At 37.1% G+C, this 19402-nt stretch overlaps 1 protein-coding gene across 1 annotated transcript in view; it reads right to left on the bottom strand.

Annotated features, from left to right (window-relative positions):
- Window positions 1–18910, bottom strand: part of PSMB7 (proteasome 20S subunit beta 7) — a 106585-nt gene extending 87675 nt beyond the window's left edge. The window contains exons 1-5 of the mRNA XM_074211607.1: window positions 18804–18910; window positions 15186–15279; window positions 14214–14311; window positions 12479–12619; window positions 3543–3658 (exon numbers count right to left, since the gene is read on the bottom strand). Coding sequence (XP_074067708.1) covers window positions 3543–3658; window positions 12479–12619; window positions 14214–14311; window positions 15186–15279; window positions 18804–18865 — 511 coding nt within the window. The 5' untranslated portion in view covers window positions 18866–18910. The remainder of the gene's footprint in view (window positions 1–3542; window positions 3659–12478; window positions 12620–14213; window positions 14312–15185; window positions 15280–18803) is intronic.
- Between the last annotated feature and the right edge of the window lie 492 nt (window positions 18911–19402).

Below are 19402 nucleotides of genomic sequence, written 5' to 3'. Positions count from 1 at the left end.
ATAGAGCAACCCTATTTGTGGTGGCAAAGAATTGGAAACTGAGTGAATGTCCATCAGTTAGGGAATGGTTGAACAAACTGTGGTATATGTATGTTATAGAACACTACTATTCTGTTAGAAACCAGGAGGGATGGGAATTCAGAGAAGCCTGGAAAGACTTTCATGAACTGATGCTGAGCAAAATGAGCAGAACCTGAAAAACAGTGTACAACCTAACAGCAACATGGGAGTGATGAACAACCTTGATGGACTTGCTCATTCCATCAGTGCAACAATCAGGGACAATTGTGGGGTATCTGCAATGGATGGAGATACCATCTGCCTCGAGAAAAAATTGTGGAGTTTGAACGAAGACCAAAGACCTTTAATTTTTTTTAAAAAAGGTATCTCATTATATAATTTTGCTATCTCATATTTTATTTTTTCTTTAAGGATATGATTTCTCCCATGTTCAATTTTGATCAATCTATAGCAGGGAAACAATGTAAAGACTATCAGATAGCTTTCTGGGGGGGGGGCTGGGGGGGCAGGAAAGCAAGATTGGGGGAAAATGTTTAAATTCAAAAAACAATTAAGCATTATGCCAGGGAAAAAAATACTTTTAAAACACAGATTTAATAATAACAATTTTAACTGATACACATTTTTATCTAAAAGTCTCCCTGGTATCCTCTTCTCAAGGGCTTACACTATACTACTCAGGGATATGCCAACATGCTAAAGATAAGCAAAATAGCAATGGTCTATTCAATGTAAATTAGGAAGAGCTTTCAGGTTCCTGGCTACTTGCCAACATAGCCCCTCGAGTAGACAAAATGTAGGCACCTTTGTCTTTCAGGTAATTTGTAGCTTCTAGCTCTTCCTGTCAAATCTCTCAAAAATTTAATTAACAAGTTTGACTTTAGTTTTGTTTCTTGTAAATGAAGTGTTCTAATTTGAGTAAATTATCAAAATCTGCATTAAAACTCTATTTTCACATTTATTCTACATATGCAGTGAGCCAAATTCCATTGTGAATTTCAGTGTTACACAAGAAAAAATTACTTCAATAAAAATATTCCAATTTGAAGATCCTAAGGGATTTGTTTTTTAATCTGCAGTTTGAGATTATGAATTATAGGAACATAAAATGTGTAAGTTGAATGGAACCACAAAAGATAAAATATTTGAACAAAGAATGTTAAGTGTTGGAAGAGATTTTGAAATGAATTATAAAAGCTGTTAAGATCCTAAGACCAGGCTATTAAAACTACAAGTATAAAAATATTAGAACATAAAACAGGATATTAGAGATGGAAGGGTAAACTTTAGAATGCCAAATATACAAAAGGAGGTGCAGATAGTTTGGTAGTTGTCATCAATTAATAAATTACAAAGTCTTTCAACTAGATTCAGTTCCTCATATCTAAAACAGGAATAATGTCAAAGCCCGTAAGTAATGATTAATATAAGCAATAATTAATTTATAGGATTACTATAATTATGTATTACTATTTCCTAATGTCCAGACACCACCTCATCAAAGAATATCTAAAAAGCAATAACTTAATTAATCAAGTTTATGTCTTTTTTTTTCCCCAAATGGTAGTAAAGCAAAAAATGGCTGAAGTAAAAGATTCCCTAGCATCTGGTTCCCCACATTGATACAAAGTTCCATAACCAATTCCCCCTCAAAAGCAAAGAAAAACAAAAACTCACAAACTACTCCTCATATAGCAATATCACCACCTGGTGGTAAGAGTATGGAAAAAAAATATTAATCAAAACATCTTAAATGGCTTTACTCATATAAATTCTGAATAAGAAATTAGACAATGTATTATTCTTCTAAAGAATCTATTGCTTTAAAAAATAACCACCACTATCAAGAAGCTATATAAAGGGGGCATACCTAAATTATTAAAAGTGGACTATAAACTAGAAATGCTGAATCATGAATATGCCCACAATGGAATCTGTTTTCAGTAGTTAGGTAAATACAAAACACATGTATATTTGAGGGGTGTGGTTTGGCTAAGAAAACAAACTTATTTCATTACTTGCTATGATTTTTTCCCCAATATGAATTAATGTTAAATAATCTCATTGTGTGATTTTGGGTTAAGTCATTTCATCTCTCTAACCTGAAGTTTTTTGATCTCTAAAATACATACAGTGGCACTTCTATTACACCTCCCTTATTGGTTTGTTGTGAGGAAAGCATTATGTAAACTGGAAGATGTTAAAGGAAAGTGATTTACTGTCATTATTCTTGCTGACTCAATCTGCCCACTTGTAAAATGGAGGTAGTAGATACATTATCTTTTTTTTTTTTTTAGGCTTTTGCAAGGCAAACAGGGTTAAGTGACTTGCCCAAGCCCACACAGCTAGGTAATTATTAAGTGTCTGAGGTCGGATTTGAACCCAGGTACTCCAGACTCCAGGGCAGGTGCTTTATCCACTGCGCCACCTAGCCGCCCCAGATACATTATCTTAATGTTTGTATAAGGAAAATGCTTTGTAAAATATACAGCAATTGTGAGTAATTATTATCAGTCCAATTAGCACAATTCCAAAGCTTAAGGAAACCTGATATATTTTCCACTGAAAAAAAAGTTTTTAATCGGCTCTATCCTACTACTATCCTTCAATTTAAAGGAAATAAGAAAAGAAACCAAACTTAAGACTGAGACTGACAATAGAGAATACATTTTAAGGGAACAGTTTTCAATGCAATTCTAAATTTACTATAAGCACCTTCACTTAAAAATAATTACAAAGATTCATCTGTATAGTATCTAGGGGGGCACATCATTCTCCCTACCAACGAGAGAACAGCTGTTGTATAAAACTCTTAGAAGAGGGCAGATATCACAATGGGATTGCAGAGTCTCTAAATGGCAATTTCCAAATGACTTGAGGTGGTAGTTTCCTAGGTTCTGAGGTGCCAAGATACCAATTACTAAAATTCTAAGATGCAAAAATCATCCAGTTTTATAAAGCTTATTGAGGAACTAGCTACACACACACACACACACAGTCTGTATCTTTGTTTCTATGTCAATTTTTAACTCACAAAGTCCAGAAACAAAAGCAAATTATTACCACCTGAATTTCAGTCTTCTAAATTCAGTTAAGAAAAATTCTTTAAAAACAGACTGCTTTTAGAAACAGCAAATTCCTTTATCAGTGGGTGTTTTTAAGTGAGATTAGAAGGTAGATGTTGTTGATGGGACTCACAGCTCAGAATACTGTTGTACCAGATAACTTCAAAGGTCTATTCCAGCTTACCATTCTATAGTCTAAAGTCTCTTCTAATGTTAATATTCCATGTTCTGAATTCTATACCCAAAAGTCCATGCCAGTTGTAACCAACCAGGTTTTGATTCAAAGCAGGATTTTTTTTAAAAGCATTTTTTGGGATATCAGCCAAAATTCAAATCAAGAAATGTTAGAAGGCTATAAAAGAAGATAGCTATTCAAGAAAAGAGAACATCTATTTCAAAAGCCAAAAAGGAAAAAAAAAATAACACCATTCTAAAACATGTAGGAGTTCAACTCACCCATGGTGACATAAGGCAATTTATCAGTTGATCCATGAGGATAGATACTGTAGAGGTGAGGTCCAGTAACATCTACTCCTCCTAAAACCAAGGCTGCACCAATGTAACCTTGATACCTAGTAGACAGAATGTACATAAGGGAAAAAAAAAAATGAAGCAAAAAAAAAAGTCAGAAAAAAGAAAGTCACTGAAACAAAGTTTAATCACTCAGATGTAGTCCATTTTTCTTAATATTGTTTGGTTTTCTTAGTTACTTTTCTTTATTTACTTGTTTTGCAAGTCAGACTCTTGTCACTAAATCACCAATAGCCACCTAGAAAGCTGATGAATACAGATGTATTGATAACTAGCAAGGGGATCTCAATCAATCAAGAAGCATTTTATTAAGTGCCAACTATGTGCCAGTTACTGTGCTAAGCACTGAAAATACAAAAAGAGGTAAAAGAAATCCCTGACCTTAAAGAGTTTACAGTCAAATGAGAGACATATAAACATATACAAAGCAAGCTATAGACAGGAAAAACAGAAAATAATTAACAAGGGGAAGGCATTCATATTCACAAATATTGTTTATAACAAAAAGATGACAAAATAATTCCCTTGCTTTTTATTTGACTCTTAAAAGGTTGGGTTCTCCAAAACTACACCACAAGAATGAGCCCAAATTCCTGGGGACATTGTCAAGGTACATCCTAAATGGTTACTAGGAGCAGTTATGTGGCAGAGTGGATAGAGCATTGGTCTTGAAGTCAGGAGGATGGGAATTTGAATCCAATCTCACACATTTGCCACTTACTAGCTATGGATCTTGGGCAAGTCACTTAACCCTGATTGCCTCACATCCAGGGCCATCTCCAGTCATCCTCATTCATATCTGGTCACTGGACCCAGATGGCTCTGGAGGAGAAAGTGAGACTGGTGATTGAGCAAAGCACCTCCTTACTCAAATCCAATCCATGTGCTTGTCATGACATTTCCTCCCCTGATGTCATAGTCTTCTTTGAGAACAAAGAACACCATCATCATTGTGTCATCATATCATTATCATCATCATCACCATCAAATGGTTTCTCACATTTAGACAGTTAAAATCTTGTATTTACAAAATCTTGTTTTTGTTCAGTTTGTTTAGTTATATCCCACTCTCCATGACTCCATTTGGGGTTTTCTTGGCAAAGATACTGGAGTTGTTTATCATTTCCTTCTCCAGATCATTTTTACAGATGAGGAACTGAGGCAAACTGGGTTAAATGACTTGCCCTGAGTCCCAGTTAATAAATGTCTGAGGCTAGATTTGAACTTCTGACAGTGAGACTTCCCAATTCCAAGCCCAGTGCTCTATCCACCGAATCACCTAGCTGCTTTCTACAAAATCACCATGATTACATGGCTCAAGGAATAGCAAATGAGGCCCACAGAAAGAAAATGGGTTGCATTATTTAGCATAAGCTAATGAGAATAGAGATTCAAACTAATATCTCCTAAAAATGCCAGTCCATTGTGCTCTTTTCCCCATGTCACAATGCTCTATAACACAGTTGTCAAAACATAAAGGCCTATCATGGAGCCCCACACATTGTAGATATTGCTGAATGAACAAAGTAAAATGCAAAAAGAATCTCTGAAAGAAAGAAATTGTATTTTCTCCACTGACTTTCACAATAATACATGAAATCTGTTTTTTGTGGAATAATGTAGAATTACTGGTGCAAAAGGAAAAAAAGTCAGTCAAAGTTTGGTATGAGTAAATCATGTGCTCCTGGATATTTAGTAAATGAACAGATATACAAATCCCTTTCACCTGTCAGGGACTGACAATGTCATGTCTAATGTAAAATGATGCACAAGTTTTATGATATATAAATGTCATGATTCTGAAATGCAGAAGTCATTAAGAATACTTCAATGGATCTGGGAACTCTTCAATGCAAATGTTCCCTCCAATGGGACAAATCCAAGTCTTCTCACCTCATGTTTTTTTTTTTTTTTTATCCATAGTATACCATGAAGGATTCACCCAACATACCAAAGGGCTTCCCTGGTGCTTTCTTACTTTTTTGTGAAAACCAGGACAACATTCAGACTGTCCATCTGTTATCCCTTGTGCTCATCCTTTTCTGCTTATATTTTCCTAATGTTATCTCAGACTTCTTGAGGAAGTTCCATTACTAGAAATATACTTTAGTCTATGAGTACCCATAATTGTCTATCCACTGCCTCCTATATAATGCTCATCTTTGGTTTTTTCCCCAAAGGCTGTGGTGATTAAACTTTTGCAGGAAATGGTGATGAGGGTCAATCTTTCTTTTCTTTTTTTTGTAAGTGGCATATCTGAATCAGTCAAATAAAGTTGTTACAACTTTCCACAATAACTTCTTTTATATATGGTCTTTCTATTTGATGGTGATTTTGACCCTTGCTCTTATCAGACGAGTTTGTCTGAAAAAAAAAACTAGCGAATTCTGATGTCTCCCATATAATTTCATTTTCTTCCTAAAGAAAATATTCATAACATATGGCACTGAAGCTTCTGAGAGGTTTATATGGTTTTAGCCTCTATTGATTCTCAAATCTGAGTCATGTTTTGTCACACATTCTTCCCTCACCCCTTCTCTCCTCTACCTACTCTCACACAATGTCACTGAGGATCCAAGAACATAATGACTTGGTCTGGAAGAGCTTTTTTGAGTTTCTCAAAGAATTTTTCTACCTCTTCATTCTCTAAAACTGATGTTAACAAATCCAAAGGGTCAGATTCATAAAAACCATAGAAGATTTGTGTGACCTCAGAAAGTTGAGTGGGCAAATCTAGAAGAGTAATAGCACTAATTTAGAATTTATTAGCACCTCCTATGTGCCAGGCACTGTGCCAGATGCTTTACAGATATTATCCCCTCCTTTGATTCTCAAACTCTGGGAGGCAGGTGCTTTTATGACAGCTGAAGAATTTGAGGCAAACAGAAGTTAAGTGACTTGCCCAGAGTCACGAAATAAGTATCTGAGATTACATTTGAACTGGATCTTCCTGACTCCAGGCCCAATACTCTTTATCTACTGCACTAAAAGTGGCTTCATATACAATGACTATAGCACTGAAAAGGAAAAAAATCAAAGACTGAACTCTGTTCAGTGTAATGACCAACCATGATTACTGAGAAACAAAGGAGATGCTTCTTCTCTCCTCTTGACAAAAAAAATATAGACTAGAGGTAAAGAATGAGACATAACTCAAAATTTATATTTAGTTTAACCATGCTTAAGGATTTCAAGAAAGGGGTTTGTTTTGCTGGGAGGGGAGAATTGGTGAAGAGAGTTTAAGAAGATTTAGGAGTAATGAGGAAGAAAACAGAATAAGAACACCAGTGAAACCCTTTTAGAAATTACACAAAACATGAATTTCAGTAGGAAACAATACAGCTTTAGATTATGCTGAATGTATTACATTTATATATATATATGTCTAGTTTCATGTATAATCCTTTTTCTGTTCTTTATAAATGAAAATTGTTATATTTGTTGGTGTTTGTCAAGTTCAGATAAGAAGAAATAAAAATTTAATTTGAGAAAATGTTAGATAATTGTGTAAGTTACAATTATTTTTATGGCAGTGTTTTCGTTTATGAGCATAATGAGCACTGTAAGATAAAATTGCCAACTGTCCCAAGAAATGATGTTTCTGTTCTAATTTCTTAATTATTAGAGAAATGTAAATTAGGACAATCTCAAAATACTATCTAACATCCACTGGAATGATAAAAGTAGCAAAAAAAAAAATTATAAAACCAAAATTGGTAGTGCTGTGGAGAAACAGAACTCTAATATGTTGATGATGGGACTATAGACTAGTGCAAATATTTTGGGATGTAACTCAGCAATATGTAATATAACAAAACATATCTTTTAATTCTATAATTCTGCTGCTAACACTAACTCATAAAAACAAAAAAGAAGGAAAAAAGACCTATGTACACCAAAATATTCAAAATTACCCTATTTTATTAGTAGAAAATGGATGAGTAATTAAGTGAATGTAAAAAACTTGACAACTACTGAATAAATTGCTGTATATATATTAAGGTAATACAATTATGATAAAATAATTCATACAAGGAAATGTGAAAAGACATATAGAATATATATATATATGACAATAAATGTACAACCAGCAGAACCAGAATTACATATATATTGACTATAATTATGCTGAGAGAGAAGAAGGAACAAGGCCAGAAGTAGAACTTCAGGCATAGTTAGGAGACAGAGAACAGAAGCTTTTTTATTTGTTTCTTTATTCCTTTTTTTTCTATTCTAAATAGTGAGGGTATCATAAAGGTTTTTATTTCTTGTTTTGTATGTATGTTTTAGTTCACAGTTATTAAAATATAATTTTTTTTAGAAAAATAAATGCTTCTTGTTAACTTTTGGGAGCATAATAAAACCAATTTCTTTGTTTCCCTATAGAGAATCTGTGAGCTACCTTTTCATTTTAACTGCAAATTCCTTCTGTCTACTGGATTAGCTTTAGAGAAACTAGGGTCACTTTCACCCGTAAGGTTTTTTTAAATCGCAACACAGTATATAAATAATGTAATGATTGTTTTTTCAATTATAAAGAGATCATTAGAAAAAAATCATTGTATTTTTTTCTATTTAATAGTTCTAAATAATATCTATCATTTTAATTGACTTTTATATAATGCTTTAAGGTTTACAAAGCTCTTTACATACAGTAACTCACTTGATGATATTCTAGCTGTCTTAGAATATGTAAAGCACTGAATCAGAAGACTAGAAATGAGAATTTTATTACCATAATACTATGTGATCTTGGATAAATAACTTCATCTTTTAAAGTCTAAAGCTTCTTTAACTATAAAAAAGAAAACTGGACTGAATAGCCTTGATAGTCTCCTTCCAGATTTAATGGTAGTATCATAGAAAGACAACTAGATTTTGAATTAGGATTTAAATGCCCACTTGGAAAACTATCTATGTGGTTTAGGCAAGTCATTTACCTTCTCTTGAAAAGAAGTTGGACTAAATGATATCTTAAGATTCTTTCCAGTTTTTTAAATGCTTTGACTACTCCCTATCTAACAAGAATTAGACTTTAAATTGTGATATATTTAAGATGCCACCAGAGGGAGCTCATACAACCTTAGGAATTTAAAATAAAAATTAGCAATTATTTCTCTATTTTTCGACTTGTTTTGCCAAATTTTGTGAATTTTTAATTCAGTGAAGCTTAATCAGACATTGTTTTTCATTCATTCGGGGAAGCAAAGTATTTTTGAGCTTGAAAATGCCTTAAAGGTCATTCCTTAGCTGTATCTATCTCCAAATGGTCATTCAATCTCTATTTGAAACACTCCAATAAGATCTCATTAACCTCTGAGCTAATCCACTCCAATTTTTGGAAAACTCTAATGGCTGAGAAGACTTTCCTTACACCCAATCAAAATCTGGCTCTTAAAAATTCACTATTCCTGTTCTACCCTCTGTGGGAACAAAATTTAATCTACTCTATTTTTCTAAATGAAAAGAATTATCAGGATCTGACTCAGTCTTCTCTTCCCTAAGCTAAAAATCCTCAGCTCCTTCAATTCATCACCAAATAGCACTGTCTTTCAGTCTACTGACTATCTTGCTAGTCACCCTTCACTAAATGAGCTCTAATTGGCTAGTATCCTTCGGAAAATTTGTTTAGTGGCATCTCAGTACCTCTAGGATAAAATATAAATTCCTCTGGCATTTAAAGCACTTTGTAAATATGGATTTTTTCCAGGATATTTAATATATTATTCTCCCTCCCTTATATATTTTTATGCTCCTGTCACAATTTCTCATATTTAAATTCCATCTCCTACCTCCCACAATGTTATACTTCATTCCAGAAATGTTTGCCTTTCTTACCTTTCCCTTTAAGCACCTTAAAGGTTCACCTCAATTTGTAAACATATTTTATTACCCATTACAGGATATAAGTTCCTTGAGGACAAGGACAGTTTTATCTTTGCATATCCAGATAATGATGTTTGTCCTTTCATTCTCTATTTTTTTTTTTTTTAGTTTTTGCAAGGCAAATGGGGGTAAGTGGCTTGCCCAAGGCCACAAAGCTAGGTAATTATTAAGTGTCTGAAACCGGATTTGAACCCAGGTACTCCTGAGTCCAGGGCCAGTGCTTTATCCACTGCGCCACCTAGCCACCCTTCGTTCTCAAAGGAGCGCATGACATCAGAGGTGATGCTATGACAAGTAAGTGAACTGGATTTGAACAAGGGGGTACTGTTCCAAGTCACCAGCCTCACTCTCTCCTCTTGAATTCCCTGAGTCCAGTGATCAGATATGAATCAGGGGATTAGAGATATCCCAGAATATGAGGCAGTCTTTACCCAAGGACACACAGCTAGTATGTGTCACGTATCTGAGACTTGATTTGAACTCAGGCCCTCCTGACTTCAGGGCTAGTGCTCTTTCTAGCTCCTCCTTATATCCAGAAAGCAGAACAGACATAAAGTAGGCTCTTAATGAATGTATATCAATTCACTGGCTATGCCCATCCAGTTCAATTCCTTTCAATTCAAAAAACTTTTTTAAAGTATTTACTTTTGAGCAAGGTGCTATGCTAGTTACTGAAGACTAATATGAAAACAATAATGAGAGTGCCTGCCCTCAGGAGCTTTTATTCAGATAGTGATCTACCTGTATATGGACACAGATAAATACATATGAGTCAATCTGAAGGAAGAAAGAACAATAACAACTGAGTGGATGAGAGGAAGCTTCATGAAGTGATTAGAACTTAGATGGAAGATGTTAAGGAAGAAAGAGAGATACTTAGAAATTAGACTCTAGGTGTAGCTAGGTAGTAATGATAATATTTATAGGTGACAGCTACATCAGACTCTAATGGGAGGTAGTACAAGTAGTATAACCCCTATTTCACAAATGAGCAATCTGAGGTTCAAAAAGGTTAAGTTACTAACCCATGTTCACACACATTTCTAGGCACTAGAAGAAGCACACAAATTCACATCTTTTTAACTTGGAAGTCCAGCAGTTTTTCCACAATGCTTTTTCAAGGTACAACAATGAGTTATGTACTTTCTGTTTATGAAGTTATATATTCTATCTCCAAGAAGTGATAAACAGGGTAATATTTTACAGCAAAAAACATGGGACTAGAAAACAGAAAACTTGGTTCTGTTTTTAACCCGCTATGAGATCAAATATAAGTTTACAGGTTTCAGATTCATCATATGCAAAATCAAGTCATCTGGATCAGATTCCAAAGTGCTAGGAACTTGGATTTTTTTTTTAAATTTTGATAATTGTTTTTCAATAAAATTATAGCTTCTTTTGTAGTATTATACATTTTTATGCATTTAAAAACATTAATCTGAAAAGGGGTTCATAGGTTCTATCAGACTATCAAATAGTAAACAACTCAACACATTAAAGTTTTAAAAGCATTCTATATTTCAAGGTTACTTTCAGTTCTAAAATTCTATATTCTAAAGGACATGCCAGCTCTAAAATTCCACGATTCCTTTTAAGTAGTAAGCAATCTTTTTCAAGTTTCATGACACCCTTAAGAAAAGAACGTGTGCAGGGGCTGCTAGGTGGTGCAGTAAATAGTACCAGCCCTGGAATCAGGAGGACCTTAGTTCAAATCTGAACTAAGATACTTAATAATTGCCAAGTTGTGTGACCTTGGGCAAGTCACTTAACCGCACTGCCTTGCAAACAAAAAACAAAAAAAAAGTGTATAAAAATCAAAAAGATTGTAGGTAACCCACATAATTCAACACATTAAAGAAATACACACACACATAAAATCCTATCAAGAGTCAACTCAGTATTCATACTGGTTTAGATTTCTAGGTTCCCAATGTGAAATTAGGCTTAGTCTACTCTAGACTAAGATCTTCTTGGGCAAGGACCTATTATTTGAATTTCCCCCAAGTGGCTCACATTGGGTCTTAGACACAGTAGAAACTCAAAGGTTTGGTATAAACTCAGGGAGACTCAGGGAAAAGAGGTGAGGTGAGGGGTATTTTAAAGTTATAATGGGCTATTATATACTCTAAAATACTTAAAACATACAATATAGTTTATGGTTTGTATTATAGTTATCAATCTATCAAACTGTAAGCTTCAAAGGGCAGGGACAAAACTGTGTATTTCCCTAAATACATAGCATTATAATGCTCTATACAAAACAAGTATTTAATGTTAGTGGAAGTGAATAAACAAAACTGGAAGAAATCTCGTGCATTACCAAAACAATTAACTGTATACATTATGTTTCTGAATTTAGCCTACTCCAACCCATTAAATGACAGATAAGACAACAAGCTATCACAAAAAGAGCAATGGTATAATTACCAAAAGACGTAGATTCTAATTTAATAGCTGTCATCTTAGGCAAATTTTTTAACAATTCATGTCCTGCATTTATTAAATAGAATTATAAAAGATGACTTAAACTTACTGACTGTGTGACTTTGAGCTCATAATAACCTCTCTTGGCCTCAATTTCCTCATTTGTAATATGAGAGGTCTGGACTAGACTACTACTACTGTCACTTCTAACTCTAAATCTATAATTCTAAGAGGCAAAGTGATGTAGTGGAAAGAGAACTGGATTTGAAGTTTAAAGTACCTAGACTGGAATTCTAACTCGACTACCTACTACCTATGCTACCATGGGCAAGTCACAATCTCTAAGAGCTCAATTAAGCTTCATCAGTGGATAGAGCAAAGACCCTGGAGTTAGGAGGAGCTGAGTTCATTCAGACACTTAGTAAGTGTGTGACCTTTGGCAAGTTAATTAACCCCATTGCCTTTTCAAAAAACAAAAAACAAATTAAACAAAAAAAACCCCTAGGAAGTAGTGAAATACTACAGTGAAAATAAATAAATCATTAAGTTACCTAAAAAGCATCTGTTTAAGCATTCGATTTGCTGTAACAACTCTGGGAAGACGTCCTGTAGAAAGAGAATGGAGCTCCAAGTTGGAAGAGATCAGCTGAGTTGTCATGTCAGTGTCTGCTGCAGTCCCAGCCCCACAGCAACTGGAAAATACATTAGCAATTCAGAAAGTTCAAGGTTCAATTACCTAGACATTCAATCAGAAAGAATTTCTCAAGAACTTTCATAAAGACAGAAAAAGAAAAGAGAGGCTATGGGGCTGTGAAATTAAGACTATCAAGTCCCATTCATCCAACCTATCCCTAGCCTAGATTTAAAATCCAGACTGGTAAAGGTAATATATAAAATACCAAAATTCTCTCAGTGAATAAGAAAAGTACTAGCCTGGGACTGAGATGTGGTTTTCATTTTGGACTCACCATTAACTTTTCATGTGACCTTGAGCAAATCACTACACCTATATAGGCATCAGCTTTTTGATAAGAAAATATATGTAGTCTGCAATCCAAATGCAGCTCACCTGACCTTGGAGTAGTCTGCCAAATATTTTTAGCAAAATAATGTTTACCTCATTAGTTGGAAGGTAAGCAAGTAGGCAGAGCCCAAACATGTGCTCACTGCTCTTCTATGTAACTAAATGCCTCCACATGGCATATTAGCAGGTTTGAATCAATTAATAATTATCACTGAAGAAAAATATAATAAATTCAGACAGTCTGGATATGTGGCTCATTATTGAAAAACTTGGGACATCCCTGGACCATTTTTATTACTCCCTTCCAGAAAACAATTTATGATTTCAGTTCAACATTTTAAGTCCCAAGAACCCTGTCAGCATTAATATTCTATATTCTAACATTCTGTATTTTATTCTAAGGTCCAGATCCATCATTTTACAATTCCTCTTCTAGCACCTTATTTCTATGGTCCCTTCCAATTCTAATATTCTATGTTCTAACACAGTTCCTTTTTTCTTCAAATATGAAGAACCACCCTAAATATCAAAATATTTCAGATTCTTTAAAATAGCAGTAGATATGCTATTATTATCTACTGACTGAAGAAGAAACATAACAAAAAATTTATGAGCTCAGTAACACTTAAGTGAATATGTATTTAACCAGAGAATTAATGCCCTTTTGCAAAAGTGATATACTTGTTTGAAACATATTAGTTACCCAGTCCAGTGAAAATATATTTCCTTATTTATTACACCAATAATGGTTACATCAAGTGGCCAGTCATTTTGCAGCTTTCAGATACTAGAAGTCTAGTGGAAAGAAATCTTAGATCTGGTTCCATATTGGGATTCCAAGATTCCTCGCAGTAACTCCATGGCACACAGAATAGGAACTACTATTCTGACATCCTATGTTCCAAGGTTCCTTTGAGCATTGATGTTCTTAAAGATATGAGCTCTTAGAACATCTTCTGAAACATTCTAACTCATGGGATCATGGATCATAGATTGATAGCTAGAAGGAATTTTAGAAAAGTATTATATTTGAGAGACTTTATACATGATGGAAATAGCATTGGACTTGAAGAAAAAGACATCGGTTTAATATAACTTCTATGATTTTGATTATGCATTAGCTTCCTTATCTAAAAAATAAGGAGAATATAACTAGGTGATTTCTAAAGTCTATTCCGGTTCTAAATTTTATGATCCAAAAATGTTTTTACATCCACAGACCAGAACATTAAGAATTTTAAATGTGAACAATCAATACTTACTAAATATTAGGAGATATGAAATGTATTTTTGAACAGTTCTTGTCAGCAACAACCATTCCTTCAGTTGCTCTTGTATCTGCCCCAAGGACTATGCCATCCTATAAAAAAAATCAAACATATTTAATAAACACACAGACAAAGCACCAAATGTCTGTCTTAAGTCAATGTGACACAGTAGAAATTATACTGGATCTGAGGGTAAGAAACATGTATATGAATTACAGCTCTGACAATTACTAGTTATGCCATCATATGCAAATCACTTTAACTCTATATACTTCAATTTATTCATCTATAAAGGAGGGATAATAAATCTATCAATAGTTGGAAACAAAAATTTTTAATTCATTGTATACACAAAACGAATACATAAAAAGGTAAAAGAATGAATGACATATCAAAGGAACAACAACAACAACAACAAAAACAACAACAAAATCAGTGGCAATTAGCTTTCTTTCCCAAAGAAAGAACTGCAACCAAACTTGGGAAAAAAAAAAAAAGCTAATATTCTACCGGGCTTCACTCTTAATGAACTCATCAAAGACTTATAGTAGAAACAGCAATTGAATTAGAATCAGAAGACTTGAGTTTAAATACAAGTTCTGTTACCTCTGTGATTCAGACATAGAGCTTAGTTAGCTTCCTCTCCTATAAAAATGAGAGGGCTGGACTATATAAATTTACCAAGTACACTCCTACTCTTAAATTCTATGATTATACAAGGGATTCAAACATCAAGTCAAGTCAAATGCCTTCCTAAAATGCTTCCAATTACAATATTTCAATTCAGCAAGCATTCACTGAATATCCAACATGTACACAATAATGTGACAAACATTAGGGAAGATAACAAAGCTCCTTATAGCATTCTCTATTCACCAGAACAAGTCTTTGAAATGCAATGTTTCATAATTCTAAGGTTCTAGTCTAACAACAAAAGTTTGATATTCTCAGGATTTCTTTCTGTACCTTGTATACCACTCCAGCAATGGTCGTGCCTGTTTTCCGAGCTGTTGGAAGTTTATAGCCCTTTTTAGCAAACTCAGCTTCAAGGATGGCATTTCTGAAATTGAGAAGAAAGATCCAGTTAAGCTGTCCTCTACTTCTCTGTAAGGGATTGGCTCAAAGGAGGAGAGAGTCCATGGTAGAAAAAAACTGAAAAAGGAGGAAGCAGTTTGTTGGAGTGGGAATAGCAAAGTACTAAAAATTAGGATACTTGGCATAATGAGTGCTATAGCATAGCAAACGGGGTTAAGTGGCTTGCCCAAAGCCACACAGCTAGGTAATTATTAAGTGTCTGAGATTTGAACCCAGGTACTCCTGACTCCAGGGCTGGTGCTTTATCCACTACGCCACCTAGCTGCCCCTTAAATAACTTTCAATTCTAAGATACTAAGTCACTCTCAAAAGCAAACTGAGATGAGATGGGATGGGAGGGAGAGGGAGAGGGAGAGAGAGAGAGAGAGAGAGAGAGAGAGAGAGGGAGGGAGGGAGGGAGGGAGGGAGGGAGGGGGAGAGGGAGGGAGGGAGGGGGGAGGGGGGGGGAGAGAGAGAGAGAGAGAGAGAGAGAGAGAGAGAGAGAGAGAGAGAGAGAGAGAATGAGAATGAGAATGAGAATGAATGAGAATAAAGACCTAGATGACACTCAGACTCTTTAGGGATAGAATCTACACTACCCAGACAAGGTGGACAATACAGCTAGACATTTTTTAAAACATCAGAACAGAAGCAGGACCTATGATTTCACTGATATAGGGAACTCCTGCATGAGAAAATTCCTTCAACAAACATAGGTGGGTGTGTTATGCTGATCGGGTGCCTGCACTAAGTTTGGCATCAATTTGGTGACCACCTGGGAACATGGGACCACCAGGTTGCCTAAGGGGGGGGGGTGAACTGGCCCAGGTTGGAGACAGAGCAGGTCAAAGCAAATATAGGTGGACATCTCTGCAACTGAAGAGTTGCCTCCAATATCAAAAGATCAAATGACTTGCTCTGAGTCAAAAGGCTAATATGTAACAGAGAAGGTACCAGAACACAGGTCATCTTGGTTCCAAGGCCAGTTCACTATGCCACATTTAGTCCTTTGTAAAACTACTGTTTATAAATGGACATACTAATACAAGCCCCCAGAGTTTATTTAGGAAAGATTTCTTCCCTTAAGTTATTTAAGTAAGATACTCTATCAGATGGGTTCAGAATCAGAATAACTTATTTAACTGTTCTTTTAAGAGGTAAAACTGTATTCAAATTTTACCTATAACATATATTATTTCAGTACAACCTCCAGATTTTCACAGGTAGATCCCCCAAATATCCACATAAAAAGAAAGCTGGCTAGGGACACTCATTATCATGCTTCAGAACAGGGACACTCATTATCATGCTTCAGAACAGGATGGGTGTAGACCTTCTGGAAAAGTGACCTAAGCACATAAGAAAGGGAGAAAATGGAAAAGGAAGAGGAGAAAATAAGAATAGAATGAAAAGGAGCAACTAGGTGGCAAAGTAGATAGAACAACTGCCCTGGAGTCAGAAGGCCCTGAGTTCAAATCCAACTTTAGACACTTAATAATTACCTAGCTGTGTGACCTTGGGAAAATCACTTAACCCCATCGCCTTGCAAAACAAACAAAAAGAATAGAAGGAAAAGAGAATTCAATTTAATTAATCAAATATTTATCAAAGACATTAAAACTCCACATTCTGCAGTGAAAACTCAAAGCACCCCCCCCAAAACAGCCACTTGTAGGAAGGGAAGATAAGTAAATCGTACCTAGAAAAATAAACATGACATCCTAGTTAGGAGAAAGATAGAGATTCTACAAATTAAAGATGAGTAGGGAATACTTTTTCTGTATTTAAAAGTCCATGAAGATAGTATTTGAAGGTAAAATTAAATTTTAATGTGGCATAAGAAATGAAAAACAAAAAAATCAGAGATATATGGCAATATTTATGATGTGGAATGAAGTAGAATTTGCAAAAAAAATACAATAACTACCCTATTAAGTGGGAAACATTTTTTAAGGAACTTGAATTCTGTGTAATTATAATGACTAAGCTTGGAACTGAAAAAGAGCTGAGAAAACAGAGCTTGCTTTCATTGAAGAAGTAAGGGACTTAGGGTGTACAATGTTAAGTATATTATCAGAATTGATTAGTGCATCATTTGTTTTTTGCTCAATTGTTTTTTTCTTAAGTTTCTGTAAAGGGGAGAGACATCTGGAAGTTAAAGTGATAAAAAATAAAAAATTAAACAAAAAGGACAAAAAAATATGAGCAAAATTCAATGCAGATGAGACAGCATTGAGAGAGGCTTCAGAGAAAACATGAAAAAGGGAGGAGGGGAAGAAAGAAGTAAGGGAATGACAGTACAGAAATGGAGAGAACACTGTCTCCTGGGTTGAAGTGTTACCTCTGATGCTTACTATATTTGATCTCTGGGGCAAATTACTTCACTTCTCTGCGCTTCAGTTTCTTATCCATAAAAAGGAGGGAGTTATACTGGAGAGTCTCTGGGGTCGCTTTTAGCTCTAGAGTATATGACCCTTTGAGGGGAAAATAGAGAGACAGGTTTCTACACACACACACACACCCCTTATATTTAGAGGCCCAAAAGTGAACTCCTTATCTTTCTCCTGGAAACTCTTCCCTCTTTTTAATTTCTCTATTACTACCAAGGGTACCCAGGCTCAAAAACATGTACCAAGCCTCCACTCCTCATTCTCACCAACCCTCGGTCTGCCTGCTCCACATCTCCTCTCCTCCCCACGCCAAACCCAAGTTCTGTCACCTCCGCGACTGACATTCTCTCGTGTCTTCAGACCTGACCTATTTTAACAGCTTGCTGGTGGGGAGGCCTAACTCGGGGTCATCCCCGTCCGGTTATCAAGGTGATAGCTCCAGTCACTTCCAAGTTCATTTATAAAATCCTCTGTAATTCTAATCCCTTCACCAGGCCTCGGAGATTTCTCACCCCCCCCCAACCCCGCACTCCTTCCATGTCTCCATTCACTGGCTGGAATCCTCTCCCTCCTCATCTCTGCCTCGTTTGCTATAGAATGTCCTTCGTGATGTCTTTTTTTTCCATGTTTTTGCAAGGCAAGCGGGGTCGAGTGGCTTGCCCAAGGCCACGCCGCTAGGTCGTCATGGAGCGTCGGAGGCCGGGTTTGCACCCGGGGCCTCCCGCCTCCGGGGCCGGCGCCCCCTAGCCGCGCCCCCCTGCATCATTTCCATGAATCCGGTGCCGGGGCCGGGAGCCGGCTGAGGGCAGGGCCGGCTTTGGCCTCTCTGCGTCCCCAGCGTGGTTTCGGGGCTTCTCGCGCCAGAAGGTGCCCGCCGGGCCCCCGGAACTAGGAGCGGCGCGGGGCAGAGCGCCGGCGCGGCGCGGAGAGGCCTCCGCGGCCCCGCGACGGCCGCGCTCCGGCTCCCGAACCCCTGAGTCACGAGCGGCGCCGGGCCGCCCCCGCCAACCTCCGCCGTTCCGCTCCCGCCCCGGCCCGAGCCTCGCTGTCGGCCCCGCGCACCACGTCCGGCTCCGCCTCCCGACCCCAGCCGCAGCCCCGGCCCAATCCCGCTCCTAACCTGCGGCAGTTATCGAAAGAAAAACCGCCGGCCGGAGCCTGGCACACAGACACGGCCGCCATCTTTCCCCAGGGAGCACTTCCGGGCCCGGGGCGGGACCTCGGGAGCAGGCGCAGCACTTCCGGCGCCTCCCGGAAGGTGGGGAAGAGGGGAGAAGGGGCGGGCCCAGCGAGCGAGCGAGCGGCACGCGGCGGCTCCGGGGCGCTGGGCTCGGACGCCGCTTGGCGCTTTCTCACCAAAACGGAAGTTACGGTTCCCACTTCCGGCCCCTCACCCGCCTAGTTCCCGCCCTGGGGACGGCAATTATTAGGACTAGACTAGAAGCTTGTCCACGGAGTCAAGGAGGCTTGGGTTCAAGTGCTGCCCGGCTCACCCCGGCCCGACCACCCTGAGCAAGTGGCAGAGATGGTGTGGGCCCGCCTTGGGAGGGAGGGCTTCAAGAGGGACGGCCAGGGGGCGCAGTGGATAGAGCCCCGGCCCTGGAGTCTGGAGAACCTGAGTTCAAATCCAGCCTCAGACACTTAATAATGACCTAGCTGTGTGGCCTTGGGCAAGCCGCTTAACCCCATTGCCTTGCAAAAAAACCTAAATTTTTTTTT

This window comes from Macrotis lagotis, chromosome 1 (genome assembly GCF_037893015.1).
Source record: "Macrotis lagotis isolate mMagLag1 chromosome 1, bilby.v1.9.chrom.fasta, whole genome shotgun sequence".
Classification (NCBI taxonomy): Eukaryota; Metazoa; Chordata; class Mammalia; order Peramelemorphia; family Peramelidae; genus Macrotis; species Macrotis lagotis.
The sequence above is the reverse complement of the archived record's forward strand: the minus strand, read 5'-3'. Positions and strand labels throughout refer to the sequence as shown.